Source organism: Callithrix jacchus, chromosome 16 (genome assembly GCF_049354715.1).
Source record: "Callithrix jacchus isolate 240 chromosome 16, calJac240_pri, whole genome shotgun sequence".
NCBI classification, from domain to species: Eukaryota; Metazoa; Chordata; class Mammalia; order Primates; family Cebidae; genus Callithrix; species Callithrix jacchus.
Genome location: NC_133517.1, coordinates 32,377,185 through 32,405,030, shown reverse-complemented (window position 1 = coordinate 32,405,030; position 27,846 = coordinate 32,377,185). Strand labels below are relative to the sequence as shown.

At 41.5% G+C, this 27,846-nt stretch overlaps 1 protein-coding gene across 3 annotated transcripts in view; it reads left to right on the top strand.

Moving 5' to 3' along the window:
- The first annotated feature begins 10,295 nt into the window (after positions 1 to 10,295).
- Positions 10,296 to 27,846, top strand: part of INTS8 (integrator complex subunit 8) — a 57,095-nt gene continuing 39,544 nt past the window's right edge. Inside the window, exons 1-9 of one of the 3 annotated variants that reach the window (XM_035277156.3) lie at positions 10,296 to 10,570; positions 11,869 to 12,043; positions 13,837 to 13,977; positions 14,296 to 14,367; positions 15,854 to 15,905; positions 18,509 to 18,691; positions 22,645 to 22,752; positions 24,586 to 24,741; positions 27,739 to 27,839. In XM_035277156.3, coding sequence (XP_035133047.1) covers positions 10,441 to 10,570; positions 11,869 to 12,043; positions 13,837 to 13,977; positions 14,296 to 14,367; positions 15,854 to 15,905; positions 18,509 to 18,691; positions 22,645 to 22,752; positions 24,586 to 24,741; positions 27,739 to 27,839 — 1,118 coding nt within the window. In that variant the 5' untranslated portion in view covers positions 10,296 to 10,440. Of the gene's footprint in view, positions 11,216 to 11,868; positions 12,044 to 13,836; positions 13,978 to 14,295; positions 14,368 to 15,853; positions 15,906 to 18,508; positions 18,692 to 22,644; positions 22,753 to 24,585; positions 24,742 to 27,738; positions 27,840 to 27,846 lie in introns of all 3 variants that reach the window. The other 2 variants (XM_078352666.1, XM_078352667.1) reach the window with 2 other exon arrangements.

Genomic DNA, 27,846 nt, shown 5'->3' with positions numbered 1-27,846 from the left:
CTGCCTCAGCCTCCTGAGTAGCTAGGATTACAGGTGCCCGCCACCACACCTTGCTAATTTTTTTGTATTTTTAGTAGAGGTGGGGGTTTCACCATGTTGGCCAGACTGATCTCAAATGCCTGACCACCTCTCCCTCCCAAATGCTGGGATTACAGGTGTGAGCCACCACACCTGGCCTATTTGTTTTTTAAATAGTTGTAAATCCACAGAAAAAACTTAAGAACAATAACTTCTCTGATCCTCAGCTTCATCAGCTGTAAGGTGGCCTCATAATGCCTACTTTCTAGGATGCTGAAAGATCAAATGAGGAAATGAGGATATAAAGGAACTAATTTGGTTTATGGTATATAACAAATGTTCCATAATAGTTTGTTTTTATAAGCTCATAGAATTTTTCATGGGTTTTGAGGAGGGACTTTAAAAACATCAATAGCCGGGTGCAGTGGCTCAAGCCTGTAATCCCAGCACTTTGGGAGGCCGAGACAGGTGGATCACGAGGTCAAGAGATCGAGACCATCCGGGTCAAAATGGTGAAACCCTGTCTTTACTAAAAATGCAAAAAATTAGCTGGGCATGGTGGCACGTGCCTGTAATCCCAGCTACTCAGGAGGCTGAGGCAGGAGAATTGCCTGAACCCAGGAGGCGGAGGTTGCTGTGAACCGAGATCGCGCCATTGTACTCCAGCCTGGGTAACAAGAGCGAAACTCCATCTCAAAAAAAAAAAAAAAAAAAAATCAATATATGGCTGGGCACAGTGCCTTATGCCTGTAATCCTGGCACTTTGGGAGGCCAAGGTGGGAGGATCACTTGAGCCCAGGAGCTCCAGAACAGCTTGGGCAACAAAGCAAGACCCTGTGTCTGCAAAAAATAAATACATTAACTGGGATGATGGTATTCATCTGTGTTCCCAGCTACTCAGGAGGCTGAGGCAGAATGATCACTTGAATCCAGGATGTCAAGGATGCAGTGAGCTAAATGCCACAGCACTCCAGCCTGGGCAACAGAGAGAGACCATCTCAAAAAACACAGGCCAGGCATGGTGGCTCACGCCTGTAATCCCAGCACTTTGGGAGGCCCAGGCGGGTGGATCACTTGAGGTCAGGAGTTCAAGATCAGTCTGGCCAACATAGTGAAACCCCATCTCTACTAAAAATACAAAAATTAGCCAGGCATGTGGTAGGCACCTGTAATCCCAGCTACTACAGAGGCTGAGGCAGGAGAATTGATTGAACTGGGGAGGCAGAGGTTACAGTGAGCAGAGATTGTACCACTGTACTGCAGCCTGGGTGACAGAGCAAGACTCCATCTCAAAAAAAAAAAAAAAAAACACAGATAAAGTTGAAGTACCTGTGACCCTCTCCTCACCTCTACTCCCTCCCCCATTCACCTCTTCCCTCCCCTTCCCTAACCCGCCCCTGTTCTATCCTCCTTCCTCCTCTCTCAGAGCCAAACACAGAGGATTTTGATGTGCATGCTTCAATAAAATAGTTTCTCAAACTTTTAAGTCTCAGGACCCCTTTACACTGAAACATTGTTAAGCACCCCAAAGAGTCTTTGTTTATAATATTTACCACATTAGTTTTTAAAATAATTTTTTTTTTTTGAGACAGAGTTTCACTGTTGTTACCCAGACTGGAGTGCAATGGCACGATCTTGGCTCACTGCAACCTCTGCCTTCTGGGTTCAAGCAATTCTCCTGCCTCAGCCTCCGGAGTAGCTGGGACTACAGGCGCACACCACCATGCCCAGCTAATTTTTGTATTTTTAGTAGAAACGGGGTTTCACCTCGTTGACCAGGATGGTCTCGATCTCTTGACCTCGTGATCCACTCCCCTTGGCTTCCCAAAGTGCTGGGATTATAGGCATGAGCCACTGCGCCCGGCCAGTTTTTAAAATAATTAAAACGACACAAAAATCATATAAAAATAAAAACAATTCTATTCCATATTGACAAATACAATTTTATACAAAACAATTACTTTCATTTTAAAAATTAGAAGAGTGGCATTGCTCACGTAGATTAGTTTAAAAAAGAAGTATTTTAAATCTTTTCAGATAATTGTGGATTTTCTTCTTTGATATTATACCACAACCTGAGAAAGTGGTGGTTTCTTAAAGATTAGTTTCAATTTGAAATCTGAAATCATCAGTTAACTTTTCAAATTCCATTCCATTACAATCTACCAATCGATCTTAAAAAATTTTTTTTTTGAGGCGGTGTCTTGCTCTGTCACCGAGGCTCAATCTCGGCTCACTGCAACTTTGCCTCCTGGGTTCAAGCAAGGAGGGTTCGTGCCTCAGCCTTCCTGAGTAGCTGAAATTACAGGCACCCACCATCACGCCTTGGCTAATTTTTGTACTTTTAGTAGAGATGGGGTTTCACCATATTGGCCAGGCTGGTCTCAAACTCCTGACCTCAGGTGATCTGCCTGCCTCGGCCTCCCAAAGTGCTGGGATTACAGGTGTGAGCCACCGCACCTGGCCAATTCAAATCCTTTACTCACTGTTATATTGTTGGGTTGCAAGAGTTCTTTCCATATTCTGGATGTAAGTCCCTTATCAGACATGATTTGCACATATTTTCTCCCAGTCTGTGGGTTGTCATTCCACTTTCCTGATGGTATCTTCCCAAGTGTATTACTTTTTAAATAGAAATTGTAAATATTTTATTTGTCTCTGTTGTTTCTGAAAGCCTAAGACATAGCAACTTGAAGAAGCCTTGGCTTTTGGACATTCTGGGACACCTTTCAAGAACACTCAGCCCACAGCAGGATTGCCACACACTGACAGGGAAAGGCGTGTCACTCCAGACCTGGGCAAGAAGCTTGGCCAGAGCTAGGATTCTAGACTTCACAGAATATATGTTTTGCATTAGAGCAGAAGAAGCTGGTAATTTTCAGGGTCTTCTGACAGACACCCTGCAGACATACTGCTCAGAGGTGAGGTAGGAGGTGAAACGCAACTCTGGAGGCAGGGTTTGGACACTGGACCAAATTGAGGACTCGCTAAAACAGGGATGGGGTGGCAGCAGCTTTCCATAAGACGTGCTTAACAGTGTGCTATGTCCACGAATGTTCATTGCAGCATGTTTACAATAGCAAAGACTTGGAACCAATCCAAATGCCCATCGATGATAGACTGGACAGGGAAAATGTGGCACATATACACCATGGAATACTATGCAGCCATAAAAAACGATGAGTTTGTGTCCTTTGTAGGGACATGGATGAACCTGGAAACCATCATTCTCAGCAAACTGACATAAGAACAGAAAATTAAACACCACATGTTCTCACTCATAGGCAGGTATTGAACAATGAGAACACATGGACACAGGGATGGGAGCACTACACACTCTGGTGTGTTGGGGGAAAATAGGGAAGGGACAGCGGGGGGTGGGGAGTTGGGAAGAGATAGCATGGGGAGAAATGCCAGATATAGGTGATGGGGAGGAAGGCAGCAAATCACACTGCCACATGTGTAGGTATGCAACAATCTTGCATGTTCTTCACATGTACCCCAAAACCTAAATGCAATTAAAAAAAAAAAAAGAAGAAAAAGAAAAAGAAGGCCGGGTGTGGTGGCTCACGCCTGTAATCCAAGCACTTTGGAGGCCAAGGTGGGTGGATCACCTGAGGTCAGGAGTTCAAGACCAGCCTGACCAACATGGTGAAACCCAGTCTTAAAAAAAAAAAAAAGAGTTAAGCAGCCTCTTCCAAGACCTGGATTTTCCCTGTTCTAGTCCTGGTCGCCTTCGAAGGCTACTTCTTTCAAGACAGAATTTCAACCTTTTCCTTTCTCTTTGCCTCTTAACTGTTAAGATTCTCAAATATATAATCTTTAAAAAAAAAAAAGCTGTGCCATGTCAGTCTATCATTGCCATGGCAACACCTGGGCATTGCCACCCCATCCCATGGTAATAAATGACCCGATGACCCAGAAGTTACTACCCTTTTCCTAGAAATTTCTGCCTAAACTTCCCCTTAGTCTTCATGCAATTACAAGTAGGTATAAATATGCCTGTAGAAGTGCCCTGCTCTGCAGGGGCAGTCACAGAGCTGGAACACTGCCACTTCAATAATGCTCTTCTCTTCTACCACTGGCTCACTCTTGAATTCTTTCCTGGACAAAGCAAATAACTCTCTGGGGCTAAGCTCCAATTTGGGGCTCACCTGCCCTGCATCAGAGGGACAAGAGTCCCTGGCTGGAAGCTTGAGGTCATGAGAGTCCTCCAATGTTGATGAAGTCTTACACTATGACTCCCTCTAAGAGAGGATCTCTAAGTTTGATTTAAAAACCTTCAGGATCTCTGTAAACCTTCACGTATTTAAGTGCGCACTGAGAAACGGGGAGTTCAGTGCTGTAACGCTTTGGTTTTTTTTTAACCTATAGCACTTTTATGGTAGGGCATTTTTTGAGTCTAAATAAAGCCCCTAGGGACTTACTGAAACTGTTTAACGTTGTTATTGTATTAGATGGTAGTAAAATAATGAACTCTTTCTCAATTAAAACACTTTCATTTTATATATGTAATATAAATATAAAAATGTCACGTTAATCTGCCATGATTTCTTTTTTCCCCCTATTTTTAATTTTTTTCTTTTTGTGAGACAGGGTCTTACTCTGTTGCCTAGGCTGGAATGCATGGCACAATCACAGCTCACTGCAACCTCAATCTCTCAGGCTTAGGTGATCCTCCCACCTCAGCCTCCTGAGTAGCTGGGACCATAGGTGTACGTCAACAAATCCAGCTAATTAAAAAAAAAAAAAATGTGGGCTGGACATAGTGGCACATGCCTGTAATCCCAGCACTTTGGGAGGCCAAGGCAGGTGAATCGCCTGAGGTCTGGAGTTCGAGATCAGCCTGACCAACATGGAGAAACCCTGTCTCTACTAAAAATACAAAATTAGCTGGGTGTGGTGGTGCATGTCTGTAATCCCAGCTACTCAGGAGGCTAAGGCAGAAGAATCACTTGAACCCGGGAGGCAGAGGTTGCCATGAGCTGAGATCGTGCCGTTGCACTCCAGCCTGTGCAACAAGAGCAAAACTCTGTCTCAAAACAAAATAAAACAAAAAAACGTTTAGTAGATATGAGGTCTCACTATGTTGCCTAGGGAGGCCCTGAAGTCCTGGGCTCCAGCAATCCTCCTACCTCGGCTCTCAAAGTGCTGGAATTACAGGCACGAGCCACCATGCCCAGCTTGTGCTGATTTCTTAAACCTTAGTGATATACAAAATTATTACAGTCTTTGGAACATATTTCTTTCATATGGATAGCTATGAATTTTACGTAACTTGACATTTGTTATTGACTCTGTAATTTCTCCTGCTTGTTACTAGTGGACAGATTTTTTAAAGTTTTTGTATTTAAACCACTTCATCATGATATTACATTAGCAGTTAAGCAAGATGATCGTTTGTTATTGGTTAATTAATATAACAAAGAAACTCCCCTAGCTGAGATTTGTCTGGCCACAGTTTGGTTTGCTCCAGTTTTAACTCTCATTTTGTTATTAAACCTCTATCTAAAGGCTTGGGGAGGAAGGCCTGCACAATTGTTGCATGTGGTCCTTCTTTCTCCTTCCTTCCCTCCCTCCCTCTTTTCTCTCTCTTTCTCTTCCTCCCTTCCTTCCTTCCCTCCCTCCCTCCTTTCTCTCTTTTCCCTCCCTCCCTCCTTTTCCTTCCTTCCCTCCTTCCTTTCCTTTTTTCTCTTTCTTTCTTTTTTTCTGGCAGAGTCTTACTCTGTCACTCAGCCTAGAGTACAGTGGTATGATCTCAGCTCATTGCAACCTCCACCTCCTGGGTTCAAGCGATTCTCCTCCCTCAGCCTCCCAGGTAGCTGAGATTACAGGTGCACACCACAACAACCAGCTAACTTTTTGTATTTTTAGTAGAGACAGGGTTTCACTATGTTGGCCAGGCTGGTCTCAAACTCCTGGCCTCAAGTGTTCTGCCTGCCTCAGCCTCCCAAAATGTCCTTCAGTGGAGGGAATTTGTAGAGACAAGTTGAAGACACTGTTCACTGGAAAAGAAGATTCATGGGCATAGGCAAAATGTCATAACCAAGGACACGAGGAAAGAGGACAATGGGTCCATAGAGAAGGAAGGCCTATCTCAGAGAAAATGCAAGCCAGAAGATGGGAACCTTTCACCAACCATTGGCTAAACTAAAATCCCTCCCAGGCCCAGGTGCTTCCTTTCTTCTTCTTCTGGTAAAAGACAGACCGCTTCAATCAATAGCCAGCATCCTGGCTTCATAGATGATCTCCTCACACTTCTGTGTCTTCAACTTTTTCCCTCTACTGATCTCTACCATCGATATCTGTACATGGTCAGACTGTTCCTACTAAACAAGAAAAATAAGAAAATGAAGGATAAGATCTCCTTGAACCCCACCTCCACTAACACACTGCAATCCATTCTCCATACAGGAGTCAGAGTGATGGATTTCAAAGGTCAGTCTCATCATGTCATTCCCTCCTGCAAGCCTTCCGGGGCTTCCTGTTCATAGAATAAAATTCCAAATCCTAACTATGATGTATAACTCCGCAGAATCAGTCCCTCTCCCTCATCCTCTCCTCTTTGTTCTCCCTGGCTCTCTGGACTTCAGTGCGCCTGCCCCCTATCTTTTTCTGGAACCTGCCAAAACCTTTTCATTTTTACTCTTTTCCAAACAGTTTGCCATGTGCCGTCATAAACTTGGGGAAAAAAAAAAAAAAAGACAAGGCCAAAATCTTAACCTTATCTAAGGCTTATTTTGTCTTAGATAACTTAGCCTTGGTGAGATATGGCAGCTCACATCTGTAATTCCAGCACTATGGGAGGCTAAGGTGGGATGACTGCTTGAGGCCAGGAATTTGAGACCAGCCTGGGCAACATAGCAAGACCCCATCTCTGCAAAAAATTAAAACATTTAGCCAACTCTTGTGGCACCTACCTATAATCTCCACTAATTGGGGGGCTGAGAAAGGAGGATTGATTGAGCCCAGGAGTTCAAGACTGCAAAAAAAACCCAAACCAAATCAAATCAAACCAAACCAATATAAAAACTTAGCCTCTACTGATCTGTCCATTCTTTTCCCATGACATTCTGTTCCTTCCTTTCCATGGCCTGGCTGTATCAGAATTATTTTGATTTCCCTAACATGCCAGGCTTTTTCCTTCCTCAGGCCTCTATATGAATGCTGCGAATTCTGCTTGAATGCTTTCCCTACACACAGTGCTGCCTCAGCGGCTTCTGTCCTGTTTACCCGAGGTAACGTCTATTTATTTTTCAGATTTCTGCTTAATAGTCTGAAACTCACCACTTACATTTTCCTTCACTCCCCAAACTAGGTTACTCCTCGGTAAATACAACATCCTACGCTTCCTCTTTGTTAGGATTTAGCAATTTCAAAAATTGAAAAAAAGAAAGAAAAAAAGATTTAGCAATTTCAGGATTCACTTTTTAAAAAATATACAGATGGCAGTCTCACTGTGTTGCCCAGGCTGGTCTTGAACTCCTGGGCTCCTTCCATTCCCCTGCCCCTCCTCAAGATTCCAAAGTGCTAAGATTATAGGCATGAGCCACTGCACCTGGCCAGGATTCACATTTAATGACTGGCTTTCCCAATTACATTGTGAGCTCTGTGTGAACACTGTGAGCAGACACAGAGGCCATATCTGCTGTCTTGTTTACCATTGCCTCCTTAGCATCTCGAATGCTGCCTGGTCCAAAGTAGTCACTTTAAACATTTGTTGATTAATGGGTTCTTCTGATACCCAGTATGTAAAACAGATAAGCTATGGCTGAATAGAGGGTGCTCAACCCAAAGCTCTGTATGCACAAGACCCTGCGCGCGCATGTGAGCGCCTACACACACACACACACACACACACACACACTCACACAGACACACACACACACACTCACACAGACACAGACACAGACACACACACACACACACACACACACACACAGCTTCCGTCCTCCCCCCCACCAAGAAACTCTTCTGGCTCTGAAGGACACAGTTTAGCAATCATGAGTTAGACGAATACAATCATGAGGGCCTACATTTAAAAATAACAAGAGGCAGATTCGATATTTTTTGTGGTAGATGTGGCATGTTTTATTCACCAATTAGGCATAAAAAGCAATGGGAGAATGGGCAGCTCCCATGTTTCTAACTCCAGAGACAGGGACCTCCACTCTTCTGAGTTCATTAGACCAGAATGAAAGAGATGGGAAGAGGTAGCTCAGAGCCAAGGAAAGGGATTGCACAGGAGGAGAACAAAGCAATTGTTGCCATTGAAGCATTCTGTTTACTTTTACTTGTGAAGGAACTATTTTCATTATTTTTCCTAAAACTATGTTCAAACTTTCCTCCTTCATTTTGGTCAAGATTATAAGGCATAGATCATATCTGTTCTATCCAATGTTGGCAGCAGCCTGAGTACAGTGGAATGATCACCAGAAGCCCTGGCTCACCTTAGGGAAATGACATTCTGGAATCCTTAGTTCTCATTGGTTAAAAGGTATATAAAGGACTGTGAGAGAATATCAGAATTATGAACAGTAGTCTCTTACCTAGGGGGAGACATTCCAATACTCCTAATGGATGCCTGAAACCAAGGATGGTACCTAGCTCTGTATATTTTTCCCCATATATATGTACCTATGATAACATTTAATTTATAAATTAGTCACAGTAAGAGATTAACAATAATAACCAATAATAAAACAGAACGATTATAACCCTATGTCAGCATCACTGCTCTTGTGTTTTGGGGCCATTATGAAGTAAAATAAGAGTTACTTGAACACAAGCACTATGATACCTTGATTATAAAGCTGATAACAGAGGATACTAAGTGACTAACAGCAGGTAGTACAGACAGCGTTGATACACTGGATACAAGGATGACTCATGATCCTCAACTGATGGAAGGGTGGGAGATTCCATCATACTATTGACAACAGCACACAATTTAAAACTCCTAAGTTGTTGATTTCTAGAATTTCCCATTTAATATTTTCCAATCTCGTTTGACTGTGGGTAGCTGAAACTCTGAGACGCAAAACTGTAGATAAGGGGGGACTACTGTGTATGAAAATGATTTGCACATCTAAAAGCACTATATGATATTAGCTAACATTTATCAATGTTTCAAGGCGTCAGGACCTGTTTAGGAAGCTTACCTGGCTGGTGGCTCATGCCTGTAATCCCAGCATTTTGGGAGGTCGAAGCAGGTGGATCAACTGAGGTCAGGAGTTTGAGAACAGCCTGACCAACATGGCGAAGACCCCTCTCTACTGAAAACACAAAAATTAGCCAGGCGTGGTGGTGCATGTCTGTAATCCCAGCTACTTGGGAGACTGAGGCAGGAGAATCGCTTGAACCCGAGAGGCAGAGGTTATGGTGAGCCGAGATCCGGTCATTGCACTTCAGCCTGGGTGACTTTTTTTTTTTTTTTTTTTTTTTTAACTTCGTCTGGAAGCAGCAGCAGTAGCTGCTTACCTGTATTATCTCGTTTACCTGCGTTATCCTTTAGCTCTGCTTCAATTCTTTGATGAACCCTAAAATTAGGCATTATTATCTCTGCTTTACAAATGTGGAAACTAAGATTCAGAGAGGTTAAATAGCCTATCCAAAGTATTAGAAGATGAACTCTAGGGCTTGCACTCTTAATCAGGTCACGATCTGTGAATGTCCCTTTTTTCAGTTTTAATGGTTTGTTAATGAAAAATACAAGAACATCACAGAACGGAGGTAAATGTAAGATGGGGTTAACAACGTCTTTGGGGAGGACACCAAAAGGATTAACTAGGTTCTATGTATCGGAAGCTAGCCCTGAGAAGCAGGAGCAAGGCTGGATCTCACTGCATGCAGCCATCGTCCTGGAAGCGGGCGGGACGCTCGTGCCCCCTGCAGGACAGCGGGAGCATCTGCGGAGAGGACCCAGGTGCTAGGAAATCTCAGAAATGGGAACCGGGAAATCGAAAGCACCGGAGATAAACTTTGCCTGGGTCACAACTAGAACCCATCGCATTCGCCTTTACGAAAATATTGAGGCCCGTTGCAACACTAGATGAGGTTGTCTCATTTTTTCTCTGGAGAACTATCAGGAAACAGGGAACGACCACCACCCGCGACCCGGCTTCACGCGTTGCCGTCTCCTATGGCAACCGGGAGGAGGCGTTGTTCGAAGGTTAGTCACGCCCCTTTCTTTTCCAACCCTAACAACGATTGGTCCGAAGGCGCGGCGGTGGCACGAGGAGGCAGATCCAGGTTAGCTGCTCCGGCTAGCCCGCGCCGCCATTTTGGGTTGTGTGAATTTCCGGGGCGTTCGGAGCGTGGCCTCTCTCCCTCCTGGTTCCGCTGACCGCAGGCCCCGGCCCACAACCAAGTGTCAGGTTGGAGCCGGGAAGCGGTCCTGGTGGTAGCGGCGGCGGGGGCAGGATGAGCGCGGAGGCGGCGGACCGGGAGGCGGCCACCTCCAGCCGGCCCTGCACCCCGCCGCAGACCTGCTGGTTTGAGTTCCTGCTGGAGGAGTCACTCTTGGAGAAACATCTGCGCAAGCCCTGCCCGGGTGAGCGCGGCGTCTGCACCTGGGGAGCGGGACGCCGCCACCGGCGCTGTCCGCCCGGCCTCCCTCCCTTACCCCGGCCTTCTCGGCCACCGAAGCTGCGGCCTGGGAGGCGCGCAAGGGAGCCCAGCTCCGGCGGGGCCCTTCGCTTGCCTAAAATATGCCCGGGTGGAGGGTCAAAGAAAAGCTGGAAACAAAGGCTCTCCCACGCCTGGAGGGGCGGGCTTGGCGTTGTCATCCCAAACCCTTCGGTCCTTTTTACGATTTACCTTTTTACTGTCGGGGTTTTGAGCCTGCGAGGCGGGTCCTGTGGTTGCTTGGGTCGGGGAGGCTGACCGGACCCCTCCTTCACTGAACCCCAAGCGGAATAAATTCAGGGAAATGGGGAGAATCAGCTGTTGGATGCTGTTTCTGACGCTAGTTATTAGGTTCTTAGACATTTTGTTTTTCAATGAAGGAATTTTATTGACTCTTAATTATTCCAAAGTTGGGTTGTAAATAAAAAAATATTTTAAAGCAGGAACTGCTGCTCTTTTGCAAGATGGTTTTTTTATACTGATGATAATGATTAATAGCCCAGTTAAATGGTTGTGATTAGGGAAGGAGGAAGACTCCAGGCATTCTCAAAAAAGGTATTGGCACGAAAAGGTAAGTTCCTCGGATAGCATTTTGCTAAATTCAAATCTATATATGGCTTATTCAGTCTCATAGACTGGCGTTAACTGATAGAGACCACTGTGTAAGTAGTTAGCGTACTTAGGCAGTTGTGCCAGCTGTATAATGCCCTAATTCATTCCTTTTGAAAGATACTTGTTGAGCGCTTACAGCGTGCTATGCACTGTGCTTAATTTTTCACATCTGTTACCTCCTTTAATTCAATCTTCATAATGATTGTGTGAAGTAGATAATATCCTCTCTTTTGCGTTGGAGGAAGCAGGTGCAGAGGTAACTTGTTGGAGGTCCCTCTAATTAAGTGTCAAAATAGTAGTTCTAATGCTTGTATCTCATTCTTCTAATTGGCAGTGGTTATTTGCAGAACCAGAAATCTGTAACTATCATGTGCTACCCTGTGAGGTGCTTTTGCTTGCTTCCACACTGATCTGTTACCCTTCCTCCTTACCACTCTTCCTGATCTTCCTCTTTAACTCCCAAGCACACTTTTTACATATGGTATTACTTAGTTATTATAACAGCACAGCTGTTTGTACTCCTTCTGGGGCAAAAAAAAAAAAAAAAAAAAAATCCTTTTGTATCTTCATAATTAAAACAAATTTAAGAATTTATATTCTTTTGAATCCTAGATCCTGCACCAGTTCAACTTATAGTTCAGTTTTTGGAACAGGCTTCCAAACCTTCAGTTAATGAACAAAACCAAGTTCAACCTCCGCCTGATAACAAGAGAAATCGTATTTTAAAACTACTTGCTCTTAAAGTTGCTGCATATTTGAAGTGGGACTTAGACATATTAGAGAAAAGGTACATAAGATTTCAGTGAAATTTCATTTGAAGTACTATTTAAATATCTTAGTTTAGGGCCGGGCGTGTTGGCTGTAATCCCAGCACTTTGGGAGGCCGAGGCGGGTGGATCACGAGGTCAAGAGATCGAGACCATCCTGGACAACAAGGTGAAACCCCGTCTCTACTAAAAATACAAAGAATTAGCTGGGAGGTGGCGCATGCTTGTAATCCCAGCTACTCAGGAGGCTGAGGTTGCGGTGAGCCGAGATCGTGCCATTGCACTCCAGCCTGGGTAACAAGAGTGAACACTCCGTCTCAAAAAAAAAAATTTCTCAATTGACTTACGTATCTGAAGACAATGAATAAAAATTAATGATAGATGTTGTGTAGTATTATGGATGATTTGTTATTGAATAATTGAATTAATTTTACTGTTCATAAATCACTATCTCCTGTTAAAGCAGCTGATCTAGAATCAGTGCTTATTTGCTTAAAAATACTTTCAACACTGTGGTTAGAAAATGATTTATTTTCATCCCCTTCTCATCACAATTAAATGCCCTATAGGAAGTTGGGAAAAATTCAGAAAATAGGAAGTAATTGGGGAGGGGAGAGGTTTGGTTTTTTAAAAACATTTTCATGTAATTTTTGTTCTTTCCATAGGCTTAAAATTGTGATCATACCCTATGAACATTTCCCCTTTTTAATTTTTTGGAGAAGATTCTGTTGTATGGATAATTTGTTAACTGTTCCTTAATTGACAGTAAATTAGTTGATTTCTAATTTTTCACTATTATAAATCACAGGGCCTTAAATATCTTTGCTCATAAAATTATCTGTATTTTGAGTTGTATCCTTAGGATACTTAAATTGCTGGATCATGTGGTATAAACATTTTTAAGACAGATACATATTGCCAGTTGCATTCCAAAAGAGTTTATACTCTAACCAGTAGTATTCAAAAACCCCTCTTTTTAACCACATTCTTCAGCATTAAATATTAGAATTTTTAAAATGTATTTTTAATTTGAGGGGGGAACCCATGTGTGATAGACTGAAGAGACATCAACAGATAGCAGTGAATACAAAGAAGTATGGCATGTGTGAGGCAGCTGGCAAATTGAACACCGTTAGGCTGTTTGACAGCAAGTCTAAATTTTTTAGATGTGAAAATATCGTGATTGTGTTAAGAGTGAATTTTGAGATATATTTTGAAATATTTATGGACAGAATGATTTGGGAAGTGGGTAAGAGCAGAGATGAAATAAGATTGGCCATCAGATGATAATTGCTAAATGATGATTACATAGGGGTTCATTATATTTTGTCTACTTTTTTTTTGAGACGGAGTTTTGATCTTGTTGCCCAGGCTGGAGTGCAATGGCACGATCCTTGCTCACCACAACCTTTGCCTCCCAGGTTCAAGCGATTCTCCTGCCTCAGCCTCCTGAGTAGCTGGGATTACAGGTGTGTGTCACCACACCCGGCTAAGTTTCGTATTTTTAGTAGAGATGGGGTTTCTCCATATTGGTCAGGTTGGTCTTGAACTCCCAACATCAGGTGATCCGCCCACCTTGGCCTCCCAAATTGCTGGGATTATAGGTGTGAGCCACCACACCTGGCAATATTCTGCCTACTTTGATAAGTTTTTTCATAATAAAAAGTTCTTAACATTTTTCCTATTTGATTGGTAAACCCAAAGATGTGGTTCCTTGACAATGTAGCTATTTTCAGTGAGCATTTGGAATTGTGTGTATTTTGTGTTTCTTTTGCAGTTAACATGCAAACATGTACGTTTTGCTTCTTTTAAGTTTGTCTGTTCCAGTGTTGAATATGCTACTAAATGAACTACTCTGTATCAGTAAAGTTCCTCCTGGGACGAAGCATGTAGACATGGATCTGGCCACTTTACCTCCAACCACTGCCATGGCTATACTTCTCTACAATAGATGGTAAATGTTTTCATAAACCCAGAAGGTGTTGGGCAACCTCTGTTTTATTGCACTGTGGCTTTTAGGGGTATGCTTTTAATGGACCCGTTCTGCTGCAGAGATTTCTCAGATCTTGGGAACTATGAGTCTGATGGTGGAGAAAATTTGTGAGTGCATAGATGAAAAGCAGTCTAATAAAAATGTGGATGACTTATGAAGGATTTACCACGTGCCGTTTAATGCTTCAGTTAATTTTTACAAACCCGAGGAGCACTTGAAGAAATAATTGAAATGACATTTATAATGTATTAAATTTTCTTTTTCCTATCTTTTCTTCAGGGCAATTAGGACTATTGTTCAAAGTAGTTTTCCAGTCAAACAGGCAAAACCTGGACCCCCTCAATTAAGTGTGTAAGTTGGCAGCTGTGACCCTTCCTGGCACTTTCTTCATTAGAGTTTTAAAAATGTTTGCAAGTTTTTAATAACCTGTTATAAGAAGTAGAATAAGAATAGGAGGGCAGAAGGCCTATGTGAAGGTTTGTTTGAAGGAGTTAGAGGGACTATAGGCTCAGGTAGTGTGCTAGATACAGAGCTCTGAGAAGGGAAGCACTTTGGGAATTGTGCCATTTATCCGAAAGCATTAAGTTTTTGTTTCATTTTGTTTTTTGAGATGGAGACTCGCTCTGTCGCCCAGGCTGGAGTTCATTGGTACGATCTCAGCTCACTGCAGTCTCTGCCTCCTGGGTTCAAGTGATTCTCCCATCTCAGGCTCCTGAGTAGCTGGGAGTGCAGGTGTTCGCCACCATGTCCAGCTCATTTTTGTATTTTTTTGTAGAGATGGGGTTTTGCCATGTAGGCCAGGCTCGTGTTGAACTCCTGATCTCAGGTGATGCACCTCCCTTGGCCTCCCAAGGTGCTGGGATTACAGGTGTGAGCCATGGCACCCAGCCTGATTTTTTTTTGTTTAATTAAATTGTCTTGAAGAAGATACATTTCTATGTGGGGAAATTAATATAGGTAAATATTAGAGCACAATTATAATAGCTGATTGGAGGTTTTCTTTTTAAAAATTAAAAATTAAATTTTTATTTTTGAGACGAAATCTCTTTTGCCTAAGCTGGAATGCAGTGGCATGATCTCAGCCCACTGCAGCCTCCACCTCCTGGGTTCAAGTGATTCTCCTGCCTCAGACTCCTGAGTAGCTGGGACTACAGGCACGCGCCACCATGCCTGGCTAATTTTTTTGTATTTTTTTTAGTAGAGATGGGGTTTCAACATGTTGGCCAGGCTGGTCTTGAACTCCTGACCTTGTGATCCTCCCTTCTCCGCCTCCCAAAGTGCTGGGATTACAGGTGTGAGCCACCATGTCCGGCCTAAATTTTTTATTTTTAAGGCTAGTCAAGTGAAGCTGTGGGAGTGGAGAAGGATGGAGTTTTAAATCTGATCTTAATTTCCTTGTGGCAGCTTACCCAAATTTGGAGCTTGAAAGCATAGTTTCTAACTTGATACAAATGAGCTTTTGTTAAGTTCTTAAATTGAGTAAATGAGCCTGGGTGCTGTGGCTCACACCTGTTATGGTAACACTTTGGGAGGTTGAGGTGGGAGGATTACTTGAGCCCAGGAGGTTAAGTTGCAGTGATAGTGCCATTGCACCCCAGCCTGGGTGACGGGAGACCCTGTCTGAAAAGCAAGCAGAAAACCCAAACAAAGTAAATGAGAAAATACTGCTAAGTTAATGAGCATCATAATAGTTGAGTTTTTTTTCTAACATGAAAATAAATAACATTAAAAAGTCTTAGTGAAACTGAACCTGACTTTCAAGAAGGATGCTCTTTAGAATTTTTTTTAGTCTTGAGAGTAACTTTTAATACTTTTGTTTTCAATTGTTTTTCTTTAGCATGAATCAAATGCAACAGGAAAAAGAGCTAACAGAAAACATTTTGAAAGTGGTAAGTACTGGTATCTGTTACACAGTAACATTTCAGGAGCAACTTTAGAGCAGCAGTCCCCAACCTTTTTGCATCAGGGACTGGTTTTGGGGAAGACAATTTCCAGGAAACTGAATGGGGGGCAGGGCGGGGGTGGTTTCAGGATGATTCAAACCCGTTACATTTATTGTGCACTTTATTTCCATTATCATTACATTGGAATATATAAGGAAATAATTATCCAGCTCACTTAGAATCAGTGGAAACCCTGAGCTTGTTTTCTGCAGCTAGGTGGTTCCATCTGGGGGTGGTGGGAAACAGTGACAGCTCATCAGGCATTCATTCTCATAAGTAGCATGCAACATGGATCCCTCACACTTGTAGTTCATGATAGGGTGTGCTCCGATGGGAATCTAATGACCCCATTGATCTGATAGGAGGTGTTGCTCAGGCCATAATGTGAGCGATGGGGAGCAGCTGTGAATACAGATGAAGCTTCTCTTGCTTACCTGCTCCTCACTTCCTGCTCTGCAGCCTGGTTCCTGGTACCAGTACATGGCCTAGGAGTTGGGGACCTCAGAGATGCATCTTCTAATCTGGGGGGTACACAAGTTGAGAAGGTCTAAGTGCAGTGACATTAAGGTTTTTACTATTAGGATATAGGTATTATTCTAAATCACACGTAGACTTTCAATTCTAATAGTAGAGTACTTTACTGCTATTTATTTTTATTTTTGACTATTTCATGATACATTAGTTGATATGAGAAACTGATTTTACAGGTGATGTCTTTATATTCTTTTGTACTTTCCAAAAACACTATGACAAACATGTATACTTTATATTTTAAAAATTACTTCTATAAGTTATAGCGGTTTTTAATTTTTTTTTTTTTTTTGAGACAGTCTCACTTTGTCACCTGGCGCCAGGCTGGAGTGCAGTGGCACAGTCTCGGCTCACTGCAACCTCTGCCTCCCGGGTTCAAGCAATTCTCCTGTCTCAGCCTCCCGAGTAGCTGGGACTACAGGTGCATGCCACCACGCCCAGCTAATTTTTGTATTTTTAGTAGAGATGGGGTTTCACCATGTTGGCCAGGATGGTCTCCATCTCTTGACCTCGTGATCCACCCGCCTTGGCCTCCCAAAGTGCTGGGATTACAGGTTTGAGCCACCATGTCCGGCTAATTTTAATTTTTTTTGAGACAGTGTATTGCTCTGTCGCCCAGGCTGGAGTGACAGTAGTGCGATCTTGGCTCACTGCAACCTCTGCCTCCTGGGTTCAAGCAATTCTCCAGCCTCAGCCTCCTGAGTAGCTGGGACTATAGGCCTGTGTCACCATACCCAGCTCATTTTTTGTATTTTTAGTAGAGACGGGGTTTTACCCTGTTGGCCCGGCTGGTCTCGAACACCTGACCTCAAGTGATCTGCTCACCTCAGCCTCCCAAAGTGTTGGAATTATAGGCGAGAGCCACTGCACTGGGCCTAGCAGTTATTTTTAAATTGATCTACATAATGGAAAATTAGAAACCTGAGAGTTTCTATAATTTAGAAATGATCTCTGTAATTAATATCTACAGTGTTCCAGATTACCATGTCAGGTATAGGGGCTGGGCAAGGAGAGAAAAAAGTAAGAAACTATCTGTATTTGCTTGTATAGCAAATATGCTCTATTATTTTGAATGTGGAGGTTTTGTTTTCTAGTTCCTAATAAAATGGCTGGCACGTTGAAGCACACAGACATTTCTTGAATAAATCAAGTGGAATAGTGCAAATCTTTTTAAATAGGGTCTGACTCTTGTTGCCCAGGCTGGAGTGCAGTGGCCTGATCTTGGCTCATTGCGGCCTCCACCTCCTGGCCTCAAGCGATCCTCCCACCTCAGTGTTCTCAGTATCTGGGACTACAGGTATGTGCCACCACATTCAGCTAATTTTTGTATTTTTTGTAGAGATGGGATTTTGCCATGTTGTTCAGTCAGGTCTCAAACTTCTGGACTCAAGCTATTCACCCACTTTAGACCCCCGAAGTGCTGGGATTACATACATGCGCCACTGTGTCCAGCTAAATCTTCAAAGCATTAGCTTTTCTTTCTCTTTTAGACAGAGTATCATTCTGTCACCCAGGCTGGAGTGCAGTGGCACAATCTTAGCTCACTGCAACCTCTGCCTTTTGGGTTCAAGCAATTCTCATGCCTCAGCCTCCCAAGTAGCTGGGATTACAAGTGTGCACTGCCACGCCCAGCTAATTTTTGTAGTTTTAGTTGAAATGGGATTTCTCCATGTTGGCTAGGCAGGTCTCGAACTCGACCTCAAATCATCCTCCTACCTCGCTTGGTCTCCCAAGGTATTGGGATTACAGGTATGAGCCACTGTGCCTAGCCTAAAGCATTAACTTTTCTACAGAAAAAATATTCCAGTCTTTCCTGTTGTTCATATTTTCTAATCTCACAATAGGAACTTATTTTCTTTGATTTAAGGTAACTTTGTTTCAACAAATTTAATTGTACTCTTGTGTTAAATTTGTTTTAATAGCTTAGTGCACTGAGCTACTAAATATACTGTACATATTTTTGGTTAGTATAATTGATTGCTATTTTTGTATTTTAATTTGTTCATTGATTTTTGTAGCTGAAAGAACAAGCTGCTGATTCTATTTTGGTACTAGAGGCAGCCCTAAAATTAAACAAGGATCTTTATGTCCATACAATGAGAACTCTAGATTTATTGGCCATGGAACCAGGCATGGTAAATGGAGAAACTGAGAGTTCTACTGCTGGATTGAAAGTCAGAACCGAAGAAATGCAGTGCCAGGTATTCGTTTGATATTTAATTAATGTATGACAGTATTTTGGAAAATCTTATATGAGGTTATCCTCCTATTTTTAATTAGAATTTATTTCTGCTTTTGTCTCAAGATGCTATTAAAGCTGCATTATATTTATACATTTATAAGATTTGACGTTTTTCTGAAAGAAATGGAAGGGAAATTTTATGTGATCTATTGTCTCTGAAATAGTTTCCTGATTGTATTTAGGAGACAGAGTTTAAGTACTGAGAATACAGTTACATATAATTGATTTGGAGTTCATTCATATTATGAGAAATGTAATCAGAACAAAAGAAAATAAAAACTAATAACGTGCTGGACTTTGACAAATCTAGAACTCAAGAGACACTGTCTAGCTTTTCAGGGATCTTATGTTTGCCCACTTTCTCTAACTCTGGGCCCCTAATTCATTTCACAGCTTTCAGTTGATGCTTATTGTCGGATATTACTTTATGCGTTTATGTCTTCTTTTTTCCCTACTGGATTATAAACTCTTTGACATCTCTCTCTCTCTTTTTTTTTAATGTTCTGTGTCTTACTTTCTGGAATAGAACCTTAAGTAAAATAGAGATATTAAAGCATTCAGCAGTTCCCTAGAGAGGGCTAGCTACTAGAATCATGCCTTCTAAATTGTATTCTCTTTCTTCAGCCGTATGAGTTGGCATGGCTTCTTTATCATGAATTCCTTTTCTGGAAAGGTGTTAAAATAGTTATGACAGTTTTGGGAAGGTGCCTGTATAGATGAGCTGTTTCCAGAGCTGAAGGTAATCATTGATTTAAGGCCTGATGAGCTGGAGTTTACAGCAAGAGTGGGAGTAATGAAGTATTGAGACTTGCTAACCTTTTTTTTCTTTAAACTTTTAATTATTTATAGAGGCAGAGTCTCCCTATGTTGATCAGGCTGGTCTCAAATTGCTGGGCTCAAGGGGTCCTCCCACCTCAGCCCCCCAAAGTACTGGGATTACAGGATACTTGGTGGTAACCTTTTAAAATCACTGATGAAACTTGCATATAGTAGTGTTTACTAGTACATAGTTTCTCATGATCTTTCAAAACTTGTTTAAAACTTGTTGATGACACCTCTGATTTTCACAATATGGTGGATGATACAACCTGAAAACAAAACTTCTGTAAAACATCTATACGTGCTAGGTAAACTATCAACTGTTCTTTTATTTACATAGTTGAGTGACAATTCCTGCTTTTGAAAGGCAAATTGGGCCAGGCGCGGTGGCTCACGCCTGTAATCCCAGCACTTTGGGAGGCCGAGGCGGGTGGATCACGAGGTCAAGAGATTGAGACCATCCTGGTCAACATGGTGAAACCCCGTCTCTACTAAAAATACAAAAATTAGCTGGGCATGATGGCGCGTGCCTGTAATCCCAGCTACTCAGGAGGCTGAGGCAGGAGAATTGCCTGAACCCAGGAGGCGGAGGTTGCGGTGAGCCAAGATCGCGCCATTGCACTCCAGCCTGGGGAACAAGAGCAAAACTCCGTCTCAAAAAAGCAAAAAAAAAAAAAAAAAAAAGAAAGGCAAATTGATGGTAACACTCATTTCCTGGCATGATAATATTTAAAGTAGGTTCTTTACATTATTAAAATTTACCTGAGACTTAAAAGAAAAATTATTTTTTTCCCCCAGTAAAACCAGGTCTTCTGCCTTTCAGGGCAGCTTCATTATCAGTTTTTTTTGTTTTTATAGTAAATCTACTGACCACCTCTTAACCTCTAAACTCATTGTAGTGGCTAGTCAGTTACTACAGTAATACTTGAAAATATCTTTTTGATATTTTGCAGTCCATCTTTGCCTGGAAAGCAGAATTATACATAACTATAATAAGTATGCGTGTGTGTGTGTGTGTGTGTGTGTGTGTGTGTGTGTGTGTATTTTGCTCTTTTAGCATCCTTTTACTCCAGATAGGATGAACTCTCTAGAATGAAAATCAGCCAAGGGAGGCCGAGGCGGGCGGATCACCTGAGGTTAGGAGTTTTGAGACCAGCCTTGCTTATGTGGTGAAATCCTGTCTCTACAAAAAATACAAAAATTACCTGTAATCCTAGCTAATTGGGATGCTGAGGCAGGAGAATTGCTTGAACCCAGGAGGAGGAGGTTGCAGTTAAAAAAAAAAAAAAAAAAAAGAAAAAATCAGCCAAACATGTAGTAGTGTGGTCTAAATAGTGTAAAGCAATGTTGTAGAGGCTAAAAAGAATTAACCTGGATTCGCTGAATTGTACAGAACCATATTTATAAAGCTGTCAGTAAAGAGTGGTTTCATGATGAACACCAGGCATGATTATGGCACAGGAGTTTGGAAGAGGAGTAAGTATCTGTTGCCAAGGTTGGTTTGGTGGTATAAAAGGAGTAAGGGATGTGGAATGAAGCTTATTTCTAGGATCTCATGTGAATGAGGAATTGAGAAGACCGGTATGATTAAAATAGAGTACAATAGAAAGGTTTAGAAAGAGAGATTAGGCCAGATTGTGAGATCCTTACATAGCAGGGGAAGGAGTTTGAACTTTCTTCTGTTTTGGGGAATAATTGAAGACAGACTTTTTTTTTTGGAGACAGAGTCTCACTCTGTTGCCAGGGTGGAGTGTAGTGTCGTAATCTCGGCTCACTGCAACCTTCGCCTTCTGAGTTCAAGCGATTCTTCTGCTTCAGCCTCCTGAGTAGCTGGGACTACAGATGTGCACCACCATGTGCAGTTAATTTTTGTATTTTTAGTAGAGCCAGGGCTTCACCATGTTGGCCAGGATGGTCTCCATCTCTTGACCTCGTGATCCACCCGCCTCAGCCTCCCAAAGTGCTGGGATTACAGGCATGAGCCACCTCACCGGGCAAAGACTTTTTAAGTCAGTCAGATTAAGAAGACTTGATCTGTCAGCCATGTGTAGAATAAATTTGAGGAGTTTAGGAATCTGAGTTCAAACATGGGCTCTGCCACTACTTGTGTGCTTTTCATGTCACTTTCTGGGCCTTTGTATTCTTACCCATAAAATGGCCAGGTTGAACTAAATAATCTGAGTCTTTTTTGAGTTTTGCATTCGGTAATTTCAGGTATCAATCTAAGAAAGCTTTTGGAAAAACATATAAATTCTTTTCTTTTTTGCCTATTGTCCACATCTTACATAAAACTTCTGTCATAGAAACATATGACTGCAAAAGTTTTCTAGTTTAAATTTCTTAATTTAACTAGTATGGGATGTTAGATGTGTACTACCTTCGCTTTTGAGGGGCTCCCCAGCTTTTTTTTCCCTCTCTCCTGTATTGGAAGAATTTCCAGTCTTTTCAGACTTCCAAGAGGCAGAGCCTGCTTCTTATAAAATAAACTGAAAGCTCCAGTACTAGCTTTCTCTAGCCTTATCTGGCTCAAGGGCAGGCATATCACGTAAGTTTTACAAAACAGATGGGTACGCTTCTTTTAGACTGAATCAGGAGCTAGTCCTAGTAAGTCATAGCATTGAGGGGGATGGAGAATCCATTGTGGTGGCACGTAGTGGCAACAGTGACAGTAAAATCTGGTTTCCAGGGGCAGCACTTGCGGGAATGGAGCTGCTGCTTTCAGGGTCTGGTCCTGGTGGCTACAGGTGACAGGAGCTGTGGGATATTGTGTTCAGATTGTCTGCAGTGTTGTAGACCACTGTTGGCTGTCATCTTGACTGCATGCCTCGCCCTTTTTTCTAGTCAGATTCTTTAGCCTTTCTAACAATTCTGTAGGCAACCTGAAATCTCAGTAAATCAGTTTTCTGCTTAAATTGACCAGAGTTGGTTTATGTTACTTGTGACTAAGAATATTGACAGTAGCACCGCTCCTTGGAATATGTGTTTTTCTATGTCTTTTTTTCTTTTTTTCCTGAGATAAAGAGAATTTTGGTTCTGTCAGCTCTTAAGTACCTGAGAAATTATTAAGCAAATTGGTGTTTATTATTATTTCAGGTGTGCTATGATTTGGGTGCAGCATACTTCCAGCAAGGCTCCACAAATTCAGCTGTCTATGAAAATGCCAGGGAAAAATTTTTTAGAACCAAAGAACTAATTGCAGAGGTAAATCCAGTCGTAATAGGCACTTAATGTGCAGTTCTTTAAAACATCTATACATTTTTTTGGCCTTGATTTTTCTGATGATAAAAATGTGTTCATTATTTGTAATGTTCAAGAAAGTGCTAAAACTGGTTTTAAAAAAATTTGTAGTAATATAACCTGAAAATAACCCCTTTTACAAATCTAATATATTTTCTTCCCATTTTTTTTCTGTTTATATGTTTTTGTACAGTTAAGCTCATTGTGAATACTCTGTATCTTGCTTAAGTCTTTGACTAGGCATTATAAATATATCATGTGGAAGAACTCTGACTTCATTTCTCTTATGCGTGGGCATTTAGGTTGTTTATTATAAAGCTGCAATATTTGTACCTCCAAGCCTAAATTTTTCTTCAGATTTCAGTTATGTTTAAGTTTCTACAAGCATTACCATGTCAGTGATTATTTATTTTTTTTCGAGGCTATAATTTATCAAACCAAATTACTTTCCAGGTACATTTCTCTCAGGGCACTTCAGTTAGCAGTGAGTGTTTAAAAAAAAATTTATTTTTTTCTAACTTGATGGGTAAAATATGGTATCTTTTATAAACTTGCCTTTCATTAATTCCTAATATGAGTAAACATTTTTACTGTGTTTATGATTTGTGTTTTTATGATTCAGGTGACTGAATTGTGAAGTATACAACTAGGTTTTTGTATGCCTGGTGCCTGGAAAAGTTCCCACTTCAATCTCTGCTGTCCTTAGTAGAGATATTGATTAAATGCCCTCGAGGTTTAAATGCTTTCCTTATTCTAGCTAGACCCACTAGAAATCCCCATTTTACTTTGCCTAGGAAATTCATCAGGTTTCTAATTTTGTGGCATTTCAGATACAATAATTTAAAACTTTCATTTTTTTCAAACTTTTTTTTTTTTTAATCCTCTGGGTAGAAGAAGCATTTCTGTTTTTTCCAACTGAGTGATGATTATGTTTTCTTTTGCTCTCTCCTTTTTTTTTTTTTTTTTTTTTGAGTCGGAGTCTCACTCTGTTGCCAGGATGGAATCTGGAATGCAGAGGCATGATCTCGGCTCACTGCAACCTCCAGCTCCCTGGTTCAAGCGATTATCCTGCCTCAGCCTCTTGAGTAGCTGGGATTACAGGGACATGCCACCACACCTAGCTAATTTTTGTATTTTTAGGAAAGACAGAGTTTCAACATGTTGGCTAGGATGGCCTCGATCTCCTGACTTTGTGATCTGTCCGCCTCAGCCTCCCAAAGTGCTGGGATTACAAGCATGAGCCACCTTGCCCAGCCTGCTCTCTCCTTTAAATCTCTGCCTGGTATATGTCTTTTAAAACCTTTAAGCTTGTCTTTAAGTTTAACACCAATTGTTCTTTGTTAATGTCTTGTCATACCTACTTGGTATGATAATGATATCCACTTTTGTATATTGGCCTGAAAATGTTAAACCAAGCTTCAGCAAACTTTCTTTGTAAAGGGCCAGCTACTAAATATTCCAGGCCTTCTGGGCCACATTCAGTCTCTATTGCATATTCTTAGTATTTTTTGTCCCCTTTGAGTAGTTTATAGCCCACAGAAATTGTTCTTAGCTCAAAGGACAATCAAAAACAGACCATAGGCTGGATTTGGCCTATAGCAACAGTTTTGTGACCCCTGTTCTAAACCTTTAATCTTTTTGTTTTTTGGTTCCTCCAATTTTGAATTTTTCATTAGCATTTCCTTTTCATTAGCAATTTATTAGCATTTTCGTGTGCTGTTAAAACATACTAAGGTGGTACTAGACTACTGTTTATATTACGTGAGTGGATAATGGTGTATACCTCTTACTTTACAGATAGGTTCATTATCTCTTCATTGTACCATAGATGAGAAGCGGTTAGCTGGCTATTGTCAAGCATGTGATGTTCTTGTACTTTCTTCTGATAGTACGTCTCAACAATTGACTCCATATAGTCAAGTCCATATTTGTTTGAGATCTGGCAGCTATCAGGTAAGATTTATAAGGGGGATGCACTAGTGTAGTTGAAAAGTTTTGGAAGCCAGATAAAACTAAGTTCAAATCCTGGCGCCACCAGTTTACCAGTTATGCGACTTGGGGCAAGTCATTTACACTGTCAGACTGGCCTGTAACATAATGGTAATAATTATCCCGTTTCCTGAGAGTCTTATGAAAATCTAGTGAGAAGTTATAGTTCATAATTCCTAAGGCAAAGCATTACACAGATGTTAGTTTTTCATTGTTATTATCTTTTCTTGAAGGTATAAAGTTTGCCTATTTTAAATACATTTTGTAAGAAATACTCGTAAGCAGAAATTTTAGCATTAAGAAATTGCAGGTAGACAGCCTTTAGTTGTGTGTGTTTGTTTAGCAGCTGGGATTGTAGGCTGCTAATATATTAATAGCTTTTAGTTTTACAAAACATTAAGTCTTGTTTCTTTTGGATGTATGGCTTGTAGCCCAGCTTTATTAGCCCTTCCAAATAATAAGACTGAAGGAGAAAGGGAGCACAGCGAACATGGCAGTTCTGGTGGATTTGGATGGTCTGTTAAAGACAGAACCCGCCTGCCCTTGAGCCTACTCACCATCTCCGTTTCGTTCATGAAAAGGCCTTTATAAGTCTGTTTGAGACTTTTGTTGCCTCCCTTCCCCCACCTCTTGCTGTTTATCTTCAGTTTTATTATGAAAATCACTGGGAATTAGAATTATGCTTTTAAAGTCTTTATTGGAAAGCATTCTAAAGAAGAAACAGTGCATTTGTTCATGTTGTTTAAATCAAAATAGGAACCATGAAACGACAAAGCCATAACTGACTTTTAGTTTTGTGTCTCCAATGGGGTATTATTCCAGCTTTATAGTTTTCTTGTCTAGGGGATTTTTTGTTTTTCACAGAAAATAGAGGAAGAGAGAAAACAAGATAGCACTTCTTTTCCCCATTTTTGGCCCTTTTTTTAAAGTATTGCTTTGTTCTAGGAAAGAAAATTAAACTTTCTTGAAGTTTAATTACATATACAAGTGAATTTAATAAAGACTAGAGAGTTTTCAGTTATATCTCTTTAGTGAAGGTTTATAAAGGGTGAGGTCAATTATCATAAAATACAGATTCTTTAACAAGTTGGCTGGGTGTGGTGGCTCACACCTGTAGTCCTAGCACTTGGGAGGCCAAGGCAGGAGGATCGCTTGAGCCCAGGAGTTCAAGGTTGCAGTGAGCTATGATAGTACCACTATACTCCAGCCTGGGTGACAGAGCAAGACTGCCTCAAATATGAAACGAAACAAAAACCCAAAAAAACCAAAAAAGCCTCACTGGAGTGGTAAGACCTGTGCCAGTAAGACCTTAGGAATATCACCCAGAGATAGGCACAGGTCACTGTGACTGTAATAAAGTTCCAAAATATGTAAATCAGAAAATAGTGTAATGGGTAGCTAAGAAGGGGGCAATAACAGTTTTGTGGCAACTCAGATTCATCCCTTACACGTGCAGGAGTATCTTAGAAATTGTATTTCTTCGAATGGGCTTGTGTTTTTATGAACGATGTGGATTTCGTTTAGTGCTGCTGAAGTTGTAGTTGAGCAGCTGTAACAGGTGTGTCTTCTCACATTTGGGAAGCTGCTGTGTTGCTCCTGTAGAGCTCTGCCTTGCTTGTGTTTTGTTATGGAGGTGAAGCTGGTGCTTGCTCTATAGTTTTGAAACCACTTTTGTCAGGACTTTCCTGGTAATGGCTGATTAGCTTCATTTTCAGAAATCTCCCTTCCCCCTTCTCTCACTAGCACCCCTTCTTTCTTTCCTGCTTTTCCATTGCTTGAGAAGGAGCTGAGAAAAAGTCTGTATGTAACAGTGGGTATTTTTTGTAGTCTACAGATAATATATTTTAAATCATTTAAATTTACTAGAATCACTTCTTAGCATATTTTTTCAGCTGAATTTTTAAATTATTATTATTTTTTTAAGAGATGGGGGCTGGGTGCGGTGGCTCATGCCTATAATCCCAGCACTTTGGGAGGCTGAGGCAGGTGGATCATGAGGTCAAAAGATCGTGACCATCCTGGTCAATATGGTGAAACTCCATCTCTACTAAAAAATACAAAAATTAGCTGGATGTGGTGGTGCACACCTGTCATCCCAGCTACTTGGGAGGCTGAGGCAGGAGAATTGCTTGAACCCAGGAGGCGGAGGTTGCGGTGAGCTGAGATTGTGCCATTGCACTCCAGCCTGGGTAACAAGAAGAGATGGAGTTTCACCATGTTGGTCAGGCTGGTCTTACTCCTGACCTCAGGTGATTCACCCGCCTGGGCCTCCCAAAGTGCTGGGATTACAGGCATGAGCTACCATGCCCAGTTAATTAGTATTTTTTAGTTTGTCTTATGAACTTGTGTTTAAAGTAGAGAGAATTTTTTTTTTCTTTTTTGAGATGGAGTCTTGATCTGTCGCCCAGGCTGGAGTACGGTGGCTTGATCTCGGCCCAATGCAACCTCTGCCTCCTGGGTTTGAGAGAATCACTTGAAAAAATTTTTCAAACCTCCTGAGTAGCTGGGATTATAGGCACACGCCACGACAACCAGCTAATTTTTGTATTTTCGTTAGGGACAGGGTTTCACCATGTTGGCCTGGCTGGTCTTGAATTCCTGACCTCATGATCCACCTGCCTTGGCCTCCCAAAGTGCCGGGATTACAGGTGTGACGCATCATGCCCAGCCTAAAATTTTTTCTAATAACATAGCTGAATTGCCCCTTACTGATTGATTCTTTTCTTACCTCTAATTTTTGGTTTGTGATCTTCAATTTTAAAAAAGGGGTAGCAGGACTGTTTTTGCCCTTAACCAAATTTTAGAATTTTAGGAAGAAAAGGTAAGAGATTTCTGTGATTTTTTTTTTTTTCAACTTGTATTTTCCATTATAGAAAGACTTGTTTAAAGTAAAAAACAAACCAAAAACAAAACTTTGCCATGATTTTTTGAAATGGGTGCAACTTTTTGTATATGTTCTAGGAGGTAATACAGATTTTCATTGAAGACAACTTGACCCTGAGTTTACCTGTCCAGTTCCGACAGTCAGTACTAAGAGAACTCTTTCAGAAAGCTCAACAGGGGTAAGTG